We start from the raw sequence: 18,471 nt of genomic DNA, 5'->3' as shown, positions 1-18,471 counted from the left end.
ATGTTAACTAGTAATTCTGTCTTTATCCTCTCCCCTGAAGGGAGAAGCCATTTGCAAGCACTCTGTCCCATTAGCTTTTAAGATGACTGGGAAGGCTTAACCTACCCTGAATACAGCAAGTAGTTCCCACAGGCGAGTTGGCCTCAAACAGCAAGTGGATGACTGGAACGTCGCAGCATGGGTTTTACAACATCTTTGCCACAAAAATCCCCAGTTGGCCATTTAGGATTCTTTTAAACGTTATGAAAACTGAGGACTCCGCCCTTCTTTTCTGTGTTTGCAAATGGACAAGATTTTTTTCTCATTTGTTTAAAATGGTCTTTTCCCTTAAGCTGTAGCTTTTGGAATTCTCTGATGAACTGATAGTCTTGGCTGGCATTTTAAAAAAATCTGCTTTTCATGATTGCTAGAAGAAACTTGAAATGTGTTTTCCTTTAAGGCTAAGAAACAAGGAAACATAATTTTCTTTAAAATTACAGTTATAAAGCATTTCTTTTGTGATTTTTGTAGGATATGACTGAGGTTAATCTTTTTAATGTGTTACACTGTAGGTAAGGCAAAGCAAAACCAGAACAGCAAAGTTATCTTTGACATTGTTCTTCAAAAAATGTTTCCAGTTCATAATTTTTTTGATCATCATTTACAAAATTGCTTTTCAGGTGAATTCCTGGTGACTTCATAAAATTTGGAAACAAAATATTTATTGCCATCTTCACTGTGCTGGTAAGACCATTTTTCCCAAGAGGGTTTTAAGGAACTATTAAACCAGCTTTTTCTGTTGTGTAGTGTTTGTTCCTGGCTTTTCATAACAAGCAGACTTTCTGCCTGCCTGTTTTTCTTTGAAACACTTTGATTGAGAAAGGTGATATAGTTAAAAGGTGTATTTTCTTTAAATAATGAAATGTTAGATGTTTGTTTTTGTCATAAGTACTCTAGTTCCTTTACACTGAGCCTGGCCTGTGCTGCAATACATAGGAGCATACAACAGACATCCAACAGGCAAAGTAACAGCAGTAACTTCATATTTCTCCCACTCACATGAAATTTCTTAGTACTGCATCAAAAAGTCACATTCTCAGTCTGAAATTCTGGTTCTTTCAGTTCTGCTTTCCGTGCTTTTTAGAAGTTGCAAAAATGATGCAGTTGCAGCACATCAGCTCAGTTGTAGGGCATTAAACATACATGTACTCTGTATTCTAACTTCATGTGAAATATCGAGATAACGATTGTGGCCTGAGCCCAAAACTGCCTCATACTGTAGAAAACAGAGTCAGTAATTTCTATTATAAGGCAAAGCTTAGGATGCGAGAGACAACTTTGGTAGAACCACTATATGTCTAATCATATTCCACTCCAAATACCAGCTGTTTTTTTCATCTTTTGATAAATATGTAGGAGTGTACCTATTAAAAATTCCCACCAAGACAAAATGCTGTTCCTCATACATTTCTCCTTTGAGAGCAAAAATGGGAGAACAAATTGTCTATGTTTATTATTGTCGTGGTTTGGCCTCAGCCAGCAACAGAGAACCACACAGCCGCTTGCTCGACTCCCACAGCCGTGGGAAAAATCGGCAGAAAAAGGCAAAACTCGTGGGTTATAGCGTAATTTAACACAAAAGACAAAGGGAAGAAGAAAGAAAAAGAATAACACCGATAAAGGAGTACAAGAACGCGATTCCAGTACCGCCGCACAGCGCGCCGACCGGACCAGCAGCCCGCCCCCGAGTGACAACTGCCCCCTTCTCCCCGGCTAGCGCCTCATATAGCTGGGCATGGGTCACGTGGGATGAAATACCTGCCTCCCCTGCCGGCTCCTTGGGGAAATTAACTCCATCCTTGCTGGAACCAGGACAATTATTAATCATATCGCTGAATGCGATCCTTGATTAGTACAGCTTTCAGTCCAGTGTGAGGCTGTACTCAGTTCTGCATAGGATAGAATACGGTATTCACGTGCCACTTGAGAAGAGAGATGGATTTAAGCAGGGAGCACAAAAGTTCCCTTTACCACTAGGAAGGGAGCCTGATGTGGGGAAAAAGGAAGAGGTTTCCAGTGTGCCTCCCTGCGCCTGCAGTTTTCTCCAACAGTCTGGCCATGGTCCTTGTACGACTTAGTGAGAAGATCTCTGTTGAGCTCCTTGGGAATTAAGCTTTCTTGCTAGACAGGAGGGGACCAACATCTCAGAGGAATTCCTCAGCTCTTGGGTTCCAGATTGATTCCAGCCCCAACACAGACTGAGAAGGTGGAAAGGATGCTTTTGTCATTGTCTTCACTCTGAATATTTTGACTCTTGTAAATAATTATTTTCTCAAGTATTGCACTATTTATAGCAAAAGTATATTGAGCTGTCTGCTTTAATTGACCGAATTATGTTATATTGCCCACCTAATCTTAATCAGAAGATAATTGATTATTCATTTACCTGATACCATATACTTATAAAGTTCTGTAAACAAATATCTGCCTTATAAAAATAAATTAATTTTTTTCTTTTAAGACCCGGGTGCTGCTTTGGGCCAATCAACAATAACATGAATGACACCAGGCACCAGTCTCTGTTCTTTGTCAGTCTGCCAGAGCTACAAAAACTCTGTGCCACTACAGTAACACTGAGTTCTCAGATACCAGAAACTGACATAAGAAATACACAGATAAAGACTTGCAGGTAAAGAATTCTGAGAGTTATTATTTTAAGAAGCTGTTGGTTGTTGTTATTCAAGGATTTTATTAGCAGTGCTAGAATTACCTGTAATAAAATCAGCAACATTCTTATCAGCAGCAAACAGTACAAAATTGTTCAAAATAGTTGTGGGGTTTTTTTGATAGGGGACTTGCTGGGTATCAGGGATAAAAATGCACTTCTGTTATGTTTTAAATGTCATCAGCTAAAACTCACAAGGCCACCTACTTGGAATTAATTGTTAAAATTAATCTATATTCACATGCAAAGTTGGAATGCTTTAGGTACATATTTTGAATTATTGTATTGCTTTATGTAGGTTGAGACTGAGTGAACAGAACACTCGGAAAGCGTATGTATGCTCCTTTGTGTTCACCAAGAATTATGTCATACCCTTTAATAGGAAAGGGAAGAAATGAGAAATTCTGCCAAAAGGAACACTTTTGGAGAGTTCTGTTCATGTGCCAAAGGCCTGTAGTCTTTGTCTTAGACCACTGTGCGTGGGTTGAGAGCAAGTACTCTTGGACTAGTCTAATATATTATACTGAACCACTGGAAACCAATTAAAAGTGGAATGTATTATGTTTGCAGAAGTTGGGGAAAATAAATATAAGCTGAGAAAATCAAGTACTGAATTTATTTTTTAAAACTTTTTCTTATAGACAGTTATTATTCCTGCATCAAGACGTCCTTTCTGCACCTGTTATTGGAACACTAAATCAAATTTCAGTTGTAATGGCGGTCAGTATCACTGTGTAAATAAGTATATGTAGTTACATACTGTTGCAGATGAGCGGAATGCACCTCACTCAGAGAGAATCAGCAAAATGTTTTGTTGAGGTAAAATCACAGAATCACAGAATTTTCAGAGTTGGAAGGGACCTCTAGAGATCATCTAGTCCAACTCCCCTGCTAAAGCAGGATTGCCCAGAGCACATTACTCAGGACTGCATCCAGGCGGGTCTTGAAAATCTCCAGGGAAGGGGACTCCACAACCTCCCTGGGCAGCCTGTGCCAGTGCTCTGTCACCCTCACCGTAAAGAAGTGTTTCCGTGTATTTGAACGGAACTTCCTGTGTTCCAACTTGTGCCCATTGCCCCTCGTCCTGTCACTGGGAACCATTGAAAAGAGCCTGGCTCCATCCTCCTTCAACCCACCCTTTAGATACTTGTGCACCATAATAAGGTCTCCCCTCAGCCTTCTCTTCTCCAGGCTAAAGAGTCCCAGCTCTCTCAGCCTTTCCTCATATGGGAGATGCTCCAAGCCCTTAATCATCTTAATCATCTTAGTTGCCCTAAGAAAATCATTTGATGGAGTTCAGTAAGTTTGATGAAATTTAACAAAATTTTAACAGTGGTGTGACGAGGTTCAAGAAGTTTGATAGCAAGGTTCACCTTATTAATTACTGCATGGGGGAAACATACAAAGGAGCCATGAAGAGTAAAGAGGAGCCTCCTGCTGAGTCACGAGGTTCAGAGTGAACTCCCTTGCTTTCTAAACTCTTTTTTGGAGCCTAGGTGTGGCTGGATCCAATCTCAGTCTCAGATTTGGTCAACAGTTCATCTTTAATGGAATTATCCATACTATGTGTATAATATCTGATTAGCGCTACACGGATTAGTAATGTTTGATAGCATTAATTCAGTGTGCTGTCAGTCACTTACTGAGGATCTGTCGCGGGTAAGGGATCTCTCCACCTTGGGCAAGGAAGGATCTCTTAGTCCCAGGTAAGGAATCTCTCACCTTGAGAGGCGTCCCTGCTCAAGGGGAGAGTCACTTGGCATGCAGGTCAGCTGCCATTCAGGGAGAGCTCCAGCTGGACCCATCCCGATTTTAATATTTATAGGGTGAAGTAGTTGGTTGCTAGTCAATAGTATAGACAAGTTTAGCTCTGATATCTTGTTCTGTACTTTGGTTATCTTGTATTTTGGGGTTTCAAAACCACCTTTTGAAATATTTTTCAAGACCCCTTCATGCCCTTGTACATGAACCAATGGCTTTCCAGCTCGCAACTTCACCCCAAGGATGTGAGGCCTATTGCTCTTGGTCAGCCTGAACCAAAGTATGGCTAGTAATCAAGTGTATGTGTCACACATACGTGCATGTTTCTCTATGAATTGTTTTGTTTGAGGATCAAGGATAAGTAAAATTATAACATTCAAAGCAAACTTTTATTTTTGTGCATTAGTAATGTATATGACAACCTATGTCTTCTGCTCTTTTGATGAAATGGCCTTTTAAAATGGTGAACCTTTTGTGGAATGGAACCGACTCAATGGGTAAGATGCCACCCAATTCACAATGAGAGCAGCAGGGGCAGAGTTCTGCGATTTTCTTTTGGGCAGTCTTTTGCTTGCTTGTTAATGTATCTTTAGATGGAAATGAGCTTACACTATGACAAATGCCTGAACTAATTTTAGTTATCATTCTCCTTCAAAATATGAGATATGGTGTTTGCTATAACTATTCCTTAGCATGTTTTTCTTTGGCAAAGTCACCAATGGACCAGAATTTAATTTATGATTTGCTAAAACACCCCTTAATTTCAGACACTTGATTTTTTTTTTTATTTTTAGATATCATTTTACAAATCAGGAATATGTCAAGCTTACATAGAGAAACAAGGAGCTACTGTAAGTGCTGAAAGATGTGACAGTTCTTAAGATTGTTACGTTTGTCTGCAATTGCTGTTGCCAGAGATGAGTATTTTTCGTAGGACACGCAATTTGCACTACAGAAGCCAAGTTTCAGGGTAAAAAAGTCTGTCCCATTGACAAAATCTCTTATGAATCTGGGTATAGTAAGTATACTTTGTCAGGGTCAAAAGTTTTAAGAAGTTCCTAAGCAATTTCACTAGATTTCTCTGCTGCAGTTGGATCCCGCTCAGGGGTGTTGAGGTTTGACCTCGAGGCAATAACAGACCTGCCCTTCAGGCCGAAGACCTGCAGCTCCCCTACTGGTGTCACCCCCTCTGCATATGCCCTTGTAGGTTCCACAGGCAGGGGTGTTCAGACAGCTGAACTGTCTCCCCGTTCACATTTTGGGTTTATCCAGACTGTATAGGACAGTCTCAGAGAAATAAAAGAAAAACATAGAGAAGAAATGGAACCCAAGAGCTTAACAGCTGATATATTTTTAGACCATTATGCATATGCTTTACTATTTTCTAGTATGTGACGTTTGTGGGCTTTATGAATACGTGTGGATACACTAAAATTGCTGAGTCAAAAGACTGATTGTAATCAAAGCCAGTAGCTCTTGTGATTCATTTAGACAGCCAGTTGGGTGTATTTGTCTTTGTTCCAAGAAGTGTAAATGTATATCTGGATTAGTAGGACATGTACTGTTCAAATCAGCTTACCTTACAAAACTGCTTTATGTTGATATGTGTAACCGACCTGTCATCATTAGATTTTCCAACACCAGCAGGTTATTAGTGTGAAGCACATTTAATAATCATGAGCTGCAAACAGATCCTTGCAGGATCTCATTAGAAACATCCTCTTGGAGGTGTATTAGTTAACTCTTTTTAACCCATTGTAATCACTTTATTTTTCTTGACTAATGCTGTCAATAGGAAGCTATGCAGGACAGGCAAGCGGTCAGGCAGGTAGTACTGCTGGGTGAACAAAGCTGCATTTGTCTGTTGTTCTTGTGATTGCAAGAAACTGTCTCTGGTCTTGAGTTTGACAGCAGAGTTGTTATATGTAAATTTTGGATGTTGTGCCTATTGTGTAGAAAGAGATGCCTGTCTAGTAAAGTACTCCATATAGTTCAATTAATCTTTTCCCCAAGTCTGTTACCAGCTTCATGAAAACATTAAATGAATTATAGTGCAACTTACTTTGATGACACATGAAATCTAAATGTCTACATCAAATATTGTTAACTTCCTCATGTAGCTAAGTAGATGAAATGTAAAGATGTGTAACACATACTAAGATTTGGTTCCAAGGTGCAGTAGCAGTATCTTTGATAAAATTTTGACAGAAGCATTTTAAAAAAAATATGTTAAATTATTAATAATATATTTCTTTTCTTTTCTCACTGATGTTATTAGCTGGAAGCACCACAAACAGTTAGTCCAGACATTCTCCAAACCTGTCTCTCCTACACACTTACAGCCAGACTTGCACCCAGATGGAACAAAGCTGGTCATCTCTTGGTGCAAGGTATTTGACTTACCTGGGTCAGAGATCAAACATTTAGTTTTCAGTTCTTTATTGTTGCATTTATTTTCCATAATTTAATTTCTATGATTATTTTATTTCCATCATTATTTCATTCATTATACTCAATTATTTCATTAATTTATCGTTTTTTTTTTTTATTTGATTGCATTTTTATTGTTCCTTTATCCAAGTTACCAATCTGAATGGACATATCATTCACTTTTTCATCTTCCTCCACAGCTTTGTAATAGATCAAATAATTATTTCACCTGAATGCAACATGCCAGATTAATAATTTCCAAACCAGATATTGTTGGTCAGCAAATGTCTTCTAAAAATTTGGCTTGTTTTTCAGATTCGTACTTTCATTAGTGGCACTTCTGCACATGGGTTGCATGCTTTTCTAATACAGAAGTGTTTTTCTGTCAAGCTTCCTTCTACCAAGCTCTGTCTTTTTAGATGGTAGTTCCTTTGCCTGACATCTCTCTACTAACTCCTGTGTAGGATAAATGTGAATTACCAAACTATAGAAAACCAGATGTGTTTCAGATACTGTGGTGTGCTCTTATTAAGTATAGATCACTCCAAATATACATTGAGAAAAGTGTATATGTTATTGTCTTATTTCCAGCCACAATATTAACAGTATCTTGTTTTCAATATCTTCAAAATATATAGCTCTCTGAATGAAATCAGCTTATTCAGGAATAACAGCTAGAAGTAGAGGGCTAGATGGTAGCTAATATAAAACTGATTTCAATGGAAGCCATTGACTAACAGCAATGTGACCCTGGTACCTGCAGATTGTCTAATCATATATGTTGCTTAAGCTGGGCAAAACTGATGATATATGGTAAAATATGTAGTAATACTATGCAGATTTGCTTTTTAACTTGAGAAATATATTAATTCTTAGTCAACTAAAAATAACTCTGTATAATTTCCTTACTGGGAGGAAAAAATAATGTATAAATTGCTGCCCACTAGTATACTTTCATATATCTTTCTTTTTTTATACAATGTTAATGACTCAGTAAAAGTTAATTTATAGAGGGTTTTTTTCTCTCCTTAAAATGAGCAAACCTTTCCACATTCATGATGCACACAAATGAAGCTGTGTGATTTCTTCTCTTTTTTTTTTGCATAGACATTAGGCATATGATTTAGATAATAATGTATATCTATTTTGTTTATTAAGGAAAAGATTTTTTGTCTTGTTCAGGAAGGCAAAATGCTGTTGGTAAGTACAATATTCTGTTAAGGGTAAACGTGAAAGCAAGGAATAGCTATGTGCTTTCATACTGCCATGATCTTGGTATTGCCAACACAAAGTCTTTTTTTTTTTTCATGCTGAAATAACCTCTGTCAAAATACACTTGATGGCACATGATGCTCTGTATGTAACAGTTGTCAGCTCAACTGCACCTTTGAAAAATTACCCACAAAAAAGGCATTTTTTCTACAGCCATAGATTGAGATTTACCATTTTAAAGTTATGATTATTACAATTAAATGTACTTGCCTCAATTTATGAGTCTTGCAAGTGATGTGAAAGTTCCATAGTAATAGACAGAAAAATAAGCTAAAGTGACTGTCCTGTATGTACTATGTTTGCTGTTCACAAAAGTTAAGTCACAAAGCATGCTGCTTAGCTGTTGCGGAAATTACAAAGTAAAGTTTTTATCCCAGTATAAAAGTTAAAGATTAAATTTGGGGATATTGAAGCCTAAATTTGTAACAGGGATATATGTCGAGGAACATAATACATTTAGTCCCTAGGCTAGAGTTTGCTCAGACCTGGGTGGATGTTCTGGAGATGTGTCAGCAAATGCTTGCCTTGCTCATAGAGTCTTTCTGGTTGACCACTTCTGGATGTAGAACTGGGCTAGATGACTCAGAACAGCCAATGGTTACAAAAACTACTTTTGCTTTGAAAATGTGTGCTTGTGTATCAAGGATATCAAGCATCTATTTGCATGACAGCCATGAGTTCCTAGGGAGGTGTACTGTATGGATAGTAATTCATTATTACTTCTGTTTTTCACAGTTAAAATGCAATTAACTTTAATTTTCATGCTGAGGAAGTCTAGCCTTTTGATTTTCAAATGCAGTCTTTTGACTAACAATTACTTTAAATAAACACTTGGTTTAGCTTTCTAACAGATGAACTGTAGTTCAAAACAGAGCTTTGTGCTTTGCTTTTATTTTAGTTATAGACCTCAATGTATCAGAGAGACAGCTTTGCATCAGTGTGGAGGCTTGCTCAATTCGGTTGCCACTGCCTGAGGTATAAAATAGTGATATTTTCTATGCTTGTATTTGTCTTAATAATCTTTATCTTCTTTTCTGTTAGGTGACTTGCAATTATTATGATGGGGATAAAACTCCTTATTTCTGATTGCCTTTAGACAGTAATCATATTAATTGATTATCTGCATCTGTTGTAAGTGCATAACGTCCATATTATATCTATATTGCTGCATTCTAGCAAGCATTGTAAAATTGAGGTTCTAGACTAATTAAAAGACCTTTCAAAAACTGCTCACAGAATATAGTAGTGAAGTGTCTTTATGATTCTAGATTTCCTACTATCAGTGTTTTCTAGAAGGCATTCACTGTCTCACTGTAATACATAGGCAGTTTTGAGTAACATCTTAAAAGTAAAGCTACAGGTAGGTTGTCAGCACTATGTTTAAAATCCCTGTATATAATTATTCTGGAATCTGCTTCATTTTCTGTGCAGCTTAATACATTGTTTAAGAAATTATGGTTGAGGTTGAAAAGCTGCCATCCTTTCTGACAGCCGTGTCACCTTTGTTGAATACGTCCATACATACAGGGACTTATTTGCCAGGCTTGCTGGTTTCTTCCAAAATAAGTAATTCTAATCCAAACTTGTTTTCCTTAGAAGAGAACAGGATTTCTTCTGTGACCTAGTTGGATAGCCTAAACATTAAAGCTATCTAAAGGAATCCAATTCCAAAATGATGCAGAGCAATGATGGAAGCAATCATGATGTGGCTTCATCATCAGTTTGATCATATTAATACTTTTCTAAACCAGAAATGGCCAGATTTTCTTGTCAGTGAATAAATGTGAACCCTGGTAGACCAGAGAGAGAGAAAATGTTTCTCAATTCTCAGTGTTTGATTGGCCCCTACGGTCAAATAGTTTCACATTGTGAAAATGCGTGCTCTTTTTTGACTTCTCACAGAGTGAAACTATATGTCCTGTTTATTCTGTTGGTTGGATCTTTGCACTTGATTAGGCAAGGTAGCATACACAATTACTAGACTGTAAAATATATGTCTCTGATTTGGACTTTAGCTCTTAGTTTGAGAAATTCCTTCTGTACTCTTATTTATTAAAACATTTCAGATAAAGTTTACATCTCAATGATTTAAATAACCTTTAAACCTTGTACTTGCATAACTTTTGGAAGTGTAGGCTCTAACGTAAGATAGTGTGCAGTTTGATAATGGGAGTATCTTCTGAAATAATCAGTCTGTGAGAGCTGATAAAAGAATAATAATGTATAAACTTCAGTGTATTGTGCTACACAATTATTTTTGTAATTAATTTTGTTCTGCTGTAGAAATATTTGCAAATAACTTCATTTTTTTTTCACTTTTAAGCTAGGAGATTTTGATATTTCAGTGAACACCTTAAAGCTGTTTGACAGTAATGAAAATACAGTTATTCACCAACATTCCATATTAAGTAACTGGTGCTATGTTTTGCCAAGGTAGGAGTCTGTTTACATTTCAACAGAAACAAACATTTCCTGGAATGTTTGCCATACAAATTGTGAATTTGATGCTAGTGATAAGAACACTTCTGTTTTGCCATCTGTTTTACATTCAGGAATCTTTCTTTTTTACTTTTATGGTCTCAATGTTATGGAAAATAAGAAAAATTAATCAGTGAATCAAAAATTACACATTTAAATATTATTTCAGTTTTAGCAATCTCTCTGCTCTTCTGTGATATGCAAGAGCATTAATTTTTCTCAAATACAATTTTAGCAGAAAGAATCAATGTAAAAAAAAAATTTCTACCTTTGCCACAAACTGTCTTGATTTTTCACCTATGATTTTCATCATAAAAATATGAGAAGTAATGCTATATATGCTTTTGTTCTACATTCACTGGTAATGAGTATTCCAGACATGAGAAAATACTTGTAGGTGCCAAGTTCTTTTCCATATTTCAGGAAATATTGCTATTGTTCTGTTGTAAACTTATGAGTTAAAGTTATTAGTCCTCAAAACATAAAAATAATCCATAAATACTTTCAATTTGAAAAATAAGATTTACCTTTTTTCCCTAAGTCCAGTATATTTTCAGCTGAGTTTTACAACACCATTTCTAAGCATCCCTTCTTTACCTATGCACAGCATGAAAATGGGTCAAATCATAAACATCAGCCACATAATTCCTCCAGAATCTCCTTTCCATTCATATAAAGAATTTCAGATGCACTGGAAGAATCTGGTAAGAAACAATATACACTGCTTTCATTTTTCCCTACCTTTTTTGTACCCATTGAATTTGTATTTGTAATACACTTTTGCATTTTTTTTAAAGTATGGATATATTCTTCCAGAGGATCTTGAAGAGAGAAAAATATACTTAAGTGTTTACTTCAGACCAATAGGGGAAAGGTTCTTTACGTATCCTTTCAGAATATTTTTGTTACATTTCCTATACTACACTTCTAGTGAAGTTCTAAATTTTCATTTTTGAATGTGCTACATATTCATCTTCCATAATTTCATAGAAGTTAGTTGATAATTGCTTGACTAGACAAATTGGAATAAAATATTTAGTGAAGACTTTGTCCTACTATTGAATAATAGTAAGTCAAAGAGATCAGTTTGCTTCACAGCTTCTGTAAACATGATAATGCCTCTCTAAATGGTGATGTAAAAGGAAGAGTTAAATTACTGTAAAAATATGGCCAACAAAGATTTTTTTTAAAGAGAATTTTCCTGCTATGAAAGACTAGACTAAGGATTACTTATACTGAGTAATCTTTATTATGGTAGATTAGTATGGTATAATCATGTTGGAGTCCTGTAACTTTATAAGCTTCAGGCCCTTAAGAAAGTAAGTGCTTTCGTGCACCTTTTTAAAAAAGCTTTAGACATGTTCACGCTTTCTTCTCAAAAAAGATGATTCATAATTATAGAAATGTAAAGAAACTTGTTGTGTATCCCTGAACACTTACTCAGGTACCCTTTAAGTTGCATTCGAAGTCAGCCAGTGCAGTATTTCCCTAGAACAGATTCAGAAAGTGTGTTGAACTCTTTTCTTTCTGACATGAAGCGCAATTTTTCACATCTATGTGGATTTCCAGTAAAGATGACAAGTAAAGCATTTTATGCTACACGGGAACTCTCCAGGGCTCCGGTGCGTGTAAGTTTTTTTTATAAACATAGTAATGGCATGTACTTTGTTCATGGTATGAAGTGGTCTTCATCGTATTCAGAACACAGTAAGAGCATAAAACCATGCTTTTCACAACAAACAACTATCAATCATGTAACTTAAAATTAAATGTGTAATTAAACGTGTAATTAAACATGTTGCTATTTGCCATTGTTATGTTGTTGTTCTCAAATACATTAAAAAATTTGACTTAGTGTTAATTAGTTGCTGTCAATATTTGCAATTCTATAGACTTTATTTTACAGTTGGATATTCAGAACTTTCTCACCCCTCTTCCATAATAACAATAACAACGACGATGATAACTATTATTGTTATCATTACTATTATTGTTATTATTACAATTTATTTTTTAAAAAACAAATCGAGAAAAATATAAAGTTCTGTGGACTTACACATTTTTAAACGCTCAAGCTGTGAGATTTACTCCATGGCTGGTAATGGAAAAGAGGCAAGCAAGCAAAACTCCTTTAATTTGAGGTTGTGACAAAGGCTGAGACTCAAATTTCTTTGGTAGTAGTGTGTGAAAGAAAAAATGAAGTAATTAATTCTGAACAAAGAATAGTGACAGAAATTGCAGAGATTCTAAAATACTATAATCCTCTTTCAGAAAGCAGTTCTTGTTTATGTCTCTTCAGTGATCAAAGCTAATGGTTCCTCTTTTTCATCTGCAGTTTTTATAGACATCCAAACTGTCTTTTGCTCAGAATACAGATGCTCTTAGAAGTCTTAAGAGACAGGAGCCCTGTCAGTCAAAGTCTCTGCAGAGCCCCTCAAAAGGGGCAGGCATTAGCCAGTTGGAAAGCACTAAATCAAGATAATGACTGTAATTTAAGTCTTTCCTTCCAAGAAATACAATATTCCAGCATAGTTTATAAACAAAGAACTGGGGGGAGGAGAAAACAAACCTTCATTTATCGTGACAACAAAATATTCTTTAAAAATATAATTCATTCTAATTCAAAACAAGAAACTGTATGGTTGTATATTGTGATGTATATTAGGTAGATATTATATAGCAATGCATTAGGTGGCACTATCAGATTTATAAATCTAATTCATTCAGTTTAGCAACTCTTTTTCTATTGCAGGAAATAAAATCTAAGCATATGAAATTGGATGGTGAGATGGTTTGTGTAGTATCTCTAACGCAGGCTCCTTCAAGAAAACAGACTTCGCCTAGAATTTCTTCACCATGCAGTATGGCAAACAGCCACTGGATGGAGCGTTTGATCAAAGAGCCAGAAACACACACTTTTTCGAGTAGCCGTAAGGGTACAGAAAAGGTTAGCATTGAAGCAACAGAGAAATCAATGAATAATAGGCAAATACGACAAGTACCAGAGTTACCAGTTGTGAAGGCTTTGGGAATGTCTGTAAATTCAGCCTTTGAACTCTCCCCCAAAAAAGTCAGCAAAATTATACCAATTTTCAAAGGAAAGTTGATGCAAATGAATGGAAAGACCACAAATCAAATGGATGGGAAGAAAAGAGAAAATGCTGAAAGACATTCAGCAATAAAAATTATGGGTGTTTCATCTTCTATGCCAACTGTGTGCAAATCCAGCATAACTCAGGTTTACAAACCGGTTCAAAATATGTTAGTCAAAAATCCTAGTCATAGCAGCATACTTCAGGTAATTAACACAAAAACAAATGCAAAACATGGTATACCTGTATTTCGATGGAAAAGAGAGTCTAGTGGACGAATGACTAATTCTGATTTTTCTGGTAGCTCAGCTTTAGGTGGGAATTCAAGTGAAGTCAATCACAAAAAGGTAAATTCTCCTTCCTTTCTTAAGAATGTTGGGTCAGTGCTTCAGAAATCAACCATCAATCTGAGTTTGAATACATGTACGTCTCCTACTTCCAGTGCAAGAAGGGGGAAAAAACTTGCAAGTCAAAATATCACAGAAGTTCTTGAGAAACACCACCAGTCAAAGAAAGTACCTTTGCAGATTTGTAAATTAGACAATGAAATGACAAACTTTGGTTTATCACAGCAACAAACAAAGAGATCAAATGAAGGAGCAGGGTTAAATATTCATGAATCTGTCTTAAATGAGATGATGTACATCGCCAAAAATGAAGAAAATAAAGCAGCATTCCATTCTAAGGACTATATTGCTAACACAACCGGTCGTCATTCAAAATCTAACTTTCAACAGGTACAGTAAATAACAGGGCTCATTCTCACTGGTTCTCTCAAATTCAGTATATTCTAAAACAATGTTAAGCAATAAAGAGTATGGCTTTCATATTTTTCTACCATCATTCTCAATATAGTTTTCTAAACTTTCTACCATATAAGTTAATGTTTTCAGCCACTGCTGCTTTTTTTTTGTGAAAGGGAAGATGATTTAGTGTCTTGTCAGAGATACACACTTTTTTACTTTTAAGGTGGGGTAATTAGTTTTCCTTCCTTTAAGACAGTTTATCAGTTTATAAAGAATTGTGTGAGGTTAACATGCTGAATTTTTCAGTGTTCAGTCCGTCTGCACGAGAAACCATATTAATGAACAGCTTCTGGAAGGAGTCTCAAACCTCATCAGTTGTGTAGTGGTGGCTGCAGTGTGTGTGAGGCATTGTGCTGTTAGACAAACATGGAAGTTTGCAAATACAAGTTTCATGGTTTGGGCTGGACTGTCCTCAAACCAGGACAAGTTCATTTGCAGTTTCACTAAAAACACAAGTTGCAACAGGAAAAATTCCTAATGGGCATAAGGAAGAAAAATCTTCAGAGTGAGAGGGGTTAAGTACTGGAACAAATTGCACAGAGAGGTTGTAGAGTTGTTATCCTTTCAGATTCTCAAGACTTGATCTGATAGGACCCAAAGCAATGTGATCTAACTTTGAAGTTAGCTCTGTTTTGAGTAAAAGTTATGATTAGAGGACCGCTAGAGGTACTTTACAAGCTAAATTTTCTATGATTCTTATGTAGTACCCACAGTCATAGAATAAATAAATAGCTGAGCTGATTTCAGTGCAATTTTTATGAGGATGATATCTCACAGATTGGGCACATGAATGAAATGTGTTGTACTTTTTTCACTTATAAAATGTAATTTGGTAGGTTATTTCAACTTTGTGTTATGTGGACACCTTTTGAAAAAGTAGGTAATTTTAAAAAGTAGAAAAATACTGGATTTTTTTTTGCTAATGAAGGTATAAACTTCTATATTTTAAGATGATTACAGGGAACGAGTATCTGACATGTGAAACACTGACCTCAAAGCTGACTTCCTCAGTCAAGGAGAGCAACACGGAAGCATCTGTAAAGAAAGGTTGTTGCAGAAGACGACAGGTAATAAACCTTACACATACAGCCCTTAATGCAGTCTACAGGGTCCTAAATTAAAAGATAAAAAAGAATTATTTTTTTTCATTTAGCATATTACAGTTAAAATGGGGAAACAAAGAAACATTGAGCCTGCTCTGGGTAAAATTGACCTTAACCATTGATTATGTTACTGGTACTTCAAGCGTACATTTGTCGCCTGCAAAAGATCCTACTAAAATGAAAACGTTTAGTGATGTTACTTAATGTAAATATGTTTCTGAAGCAAAATTTCTGATTCTACAAAAAACAGTTTTATCCTGCCCAATATAATTGTGGGCATTCTTATTGGCTCTGTAAATGTCTCATCTTAAGTGCTTAAAAAATTAAGCAGATGCTTAAATTCAGCATCTGCAGAGATGAGTTCTAAAAAGCTATTTGTAATTTGTTCTGGGTTTTTTAAAAGTTATATTCTCTTAATTATTTAATGTATTTAAGTTGTTATTGTATTACTAGATGGGATCAGCAGCAGCAATTAGATAGATTCCTAATATGATTTTTTTTTTTTTTAATACTTTTTCCTCTGGATGCTGCTGTAATGATAATAGTGTGTACTTTTAAATTCCTTTTCAAAATATTTTTTCATTATTCTTAAATATTGCTTTTACCTACCACTGGGCAACACTTGTGTTTCTAAATATCAATTCTTTAAAACTCAGTTGTATCTTCCACCTCCTTCTTACAACCACATTCTCTATGTTTTTACGCCCTAGAAATTAGGCCCATTAGAAGGAACAGGTCTCAAGTCTCCAATGCTCAGTACAATTTTATTTTCTTATGTAGATATGAATGTATTATTTCTGCTAGTTGCCAACTGAAAATACTGTGCAATAACTCTACAAAATAAGTCAGGAGGAAAAGTTGCATGCACTTAACTCCCTTTTCACCCAGGTTCCCTTGCCTTTTGTATTTCATTTCAAGTGTGACCATTTGATGTCTCATTACCCATGCTTGATCTGTAGTGCCTTTGCCTAGTCACTTGTTGCACTATATAAACTTACCTTGTCAACATATTCATTAACTGTGGATTAAGAACTTAAGAGTATGTATCTATAATTCACATTCTTCCACTTAATTTGCATTTGTTAACATTAAATTTTATCTGTCATCTTTTTGTTTTGTTATTCCTTTAAAGCCAAATACAAGACAATTCTTTAACTTTAAATGGTAATTAAAAGAGCATAGTCTGTGCTATCTGTGCAGTTCTGAAAGGGCCAGTAGAGCAGCCTCAGGGGTCGGCTGCAGGAACACGCTCATACCCTAGAGCTCAGGCTGCAGCAGGGAAGAGAGGAGTTGGTGTGGGAAACGCCAGCCCAGCTGCTCTGAACTGGCCCCATCCAACTGCAGCTGGGAAAGGACCTTCCACAGGGCCACAACTGAGTGACTAGTTACAGAGCCAGCTCTGCGAAGCTATAGCAGTAAAGTCAGGAGTCAGTCTCATAAAGGAGGAAAGAAAAACAGCAATGAGAAATAACTGTGTTTGTATGAATAACAACCCCAGGGGTCTGACTACTGAAGGGAGACTTCCACCATAAAACGAATCAAGTGCTGAAGTCCTTTGCCTGCCACTGGGAATGGCTCAGTCACACTAGGGCTTGTGAGCATGGAGCTAGCTCTGCAGCTTGGGCAGACTGGGCAAGCAGAGAGCTTGTAGCTGGTCTAGCAGCACTGCTGGGATGGGGAAGGGGCACTGTCCTGACCTAGTCATGAGTCACAAGTGCCCCCTGCCATTGCTCTCTCTCCAGGCAGGCTGTGAGTAGCATGGGTGCCAGCCTGAGCCCTGCAGGCTACTTTTGGGAAGCAGTAGGAGACAGCAAATTCTCACTGTCTGCCTACAACACTGCCAGTGCAGCACTACCACTGCTGGAGCCAAGTGAGGTGGATGCACAGCTCTAGGGAAGCTTCAGTTGGAGTCTCAGGAATAGGAGAGGGACTTGTCTAATAACTGGGGTAGGGATGGACTCTTCAGTGATCCTTAGTCTGATTCCTCCTCTCTCCGGATTAAAATACAATGGTACTGACTGGGGATACTGCTAAATACTTCTCGAAAGAGTAAGCCTTTGTCATTATCTCAAGTTTGGATACCAAAAATGATCGGTTGGGTTTGACAGTCTTGGTTGCCAGCATGTGAAAGGGTATTTTCAAAATAGCTCTGGTTTTAATTATATATCCACTGTACATATAAATGTACTTTAAATTATATTTACATTGGAAAATAAAAACTTTTATTAATTACTTCTCATATCGTTCAACTAAGCATTTCACTCAGGAACAACTTTTTAGTTGTTCTACTAAATATATATACTAATATATATACTATATACTAATATACTATATACTATAGTATATATATACTATATACTAATATATACTGTTCTACTAAATATATATACTAATACTGCTAGCTTAGTATTACTGCTTTGTTTGCTTTATTGTTTTTTGCCTGTTTGTTTGGTTTTTTTGTTAACAGAAAGAAGAAGGTTGCTCAAAGTTAAAGAAAGCCAAAAGAAGTAAGCCTTCTATTTAGGATGTTCTAGAGTACTGAAGAAAATTCTGGGTATGCTCATTACAAATTTTAAATATTTTTCTTTATTAAAATAGTATCACATATCTGTAATAGTTCCTACTCTTTTGAATTATGATAATGATATCAGCTGTCTCCAAAGGAACCACTTTACTAAATAAATGGCTTCTAGAGCAAAATAATGAGGTAACAGAAGCTAAGAATCTTGGGTTTATTGGATACTAGCAAATAAAGCTTTACTCTTTTTCATTGTTGTTGTGAAACAAGCAATGTTAAATACAAAGGCATCTTGTACTTAGTAGAA

General features: G+C 36.2%; 1 protein-coding gene across 1 annotated transcript; it reads left to right on the top strand.

The window, feature by feature from the left end:
* Positions 1-2,534: 2,534 nt before the first annotated feature.
* Positions 2,535-18,170, top strand: LOC309668687 (uncharacterized protein C18orf63; the record flags this gene model as incomplete). The annotated part of the gene is made up of 13 exons (XM_082479162.1): positions 2,535-2,668; positions 3,346-3,424; positions 5,260-5,316; positions 6,744-6,855; positions 8,054-8,095; positions 9,066-9,142; positions 10,491-10,600; positions 11,253-11,349; positions 11,443-11,528; positions 12,090-12,273; positions 13,398-14,474; positions 15,494-15,610; positions 18,114-18,170. 13 exons carry the CDS (start codon positions 2,535-2,537, stop codon positions 18,168-18,170), a joined length of 2,229 nt encoding a protein of 742 aa, XP_082335288.1.
* Positions 18,171-18,471: the final 301 nt, after the last annotated feature.

This window comes from Vanellus vanellus, assembly GCF_965231255.1.
Source record: "Vanellus vanellus genome assembly, chromosome: 2".
NCBI lineage: Eukaryota > Metazoa > Chordata > Aves > Charadriiformes > Charadriidae > Vanellus > Vanellus vanellus.
This window is presented reverse-complemented; position numbering and strand designations above follow the sequence as displayed.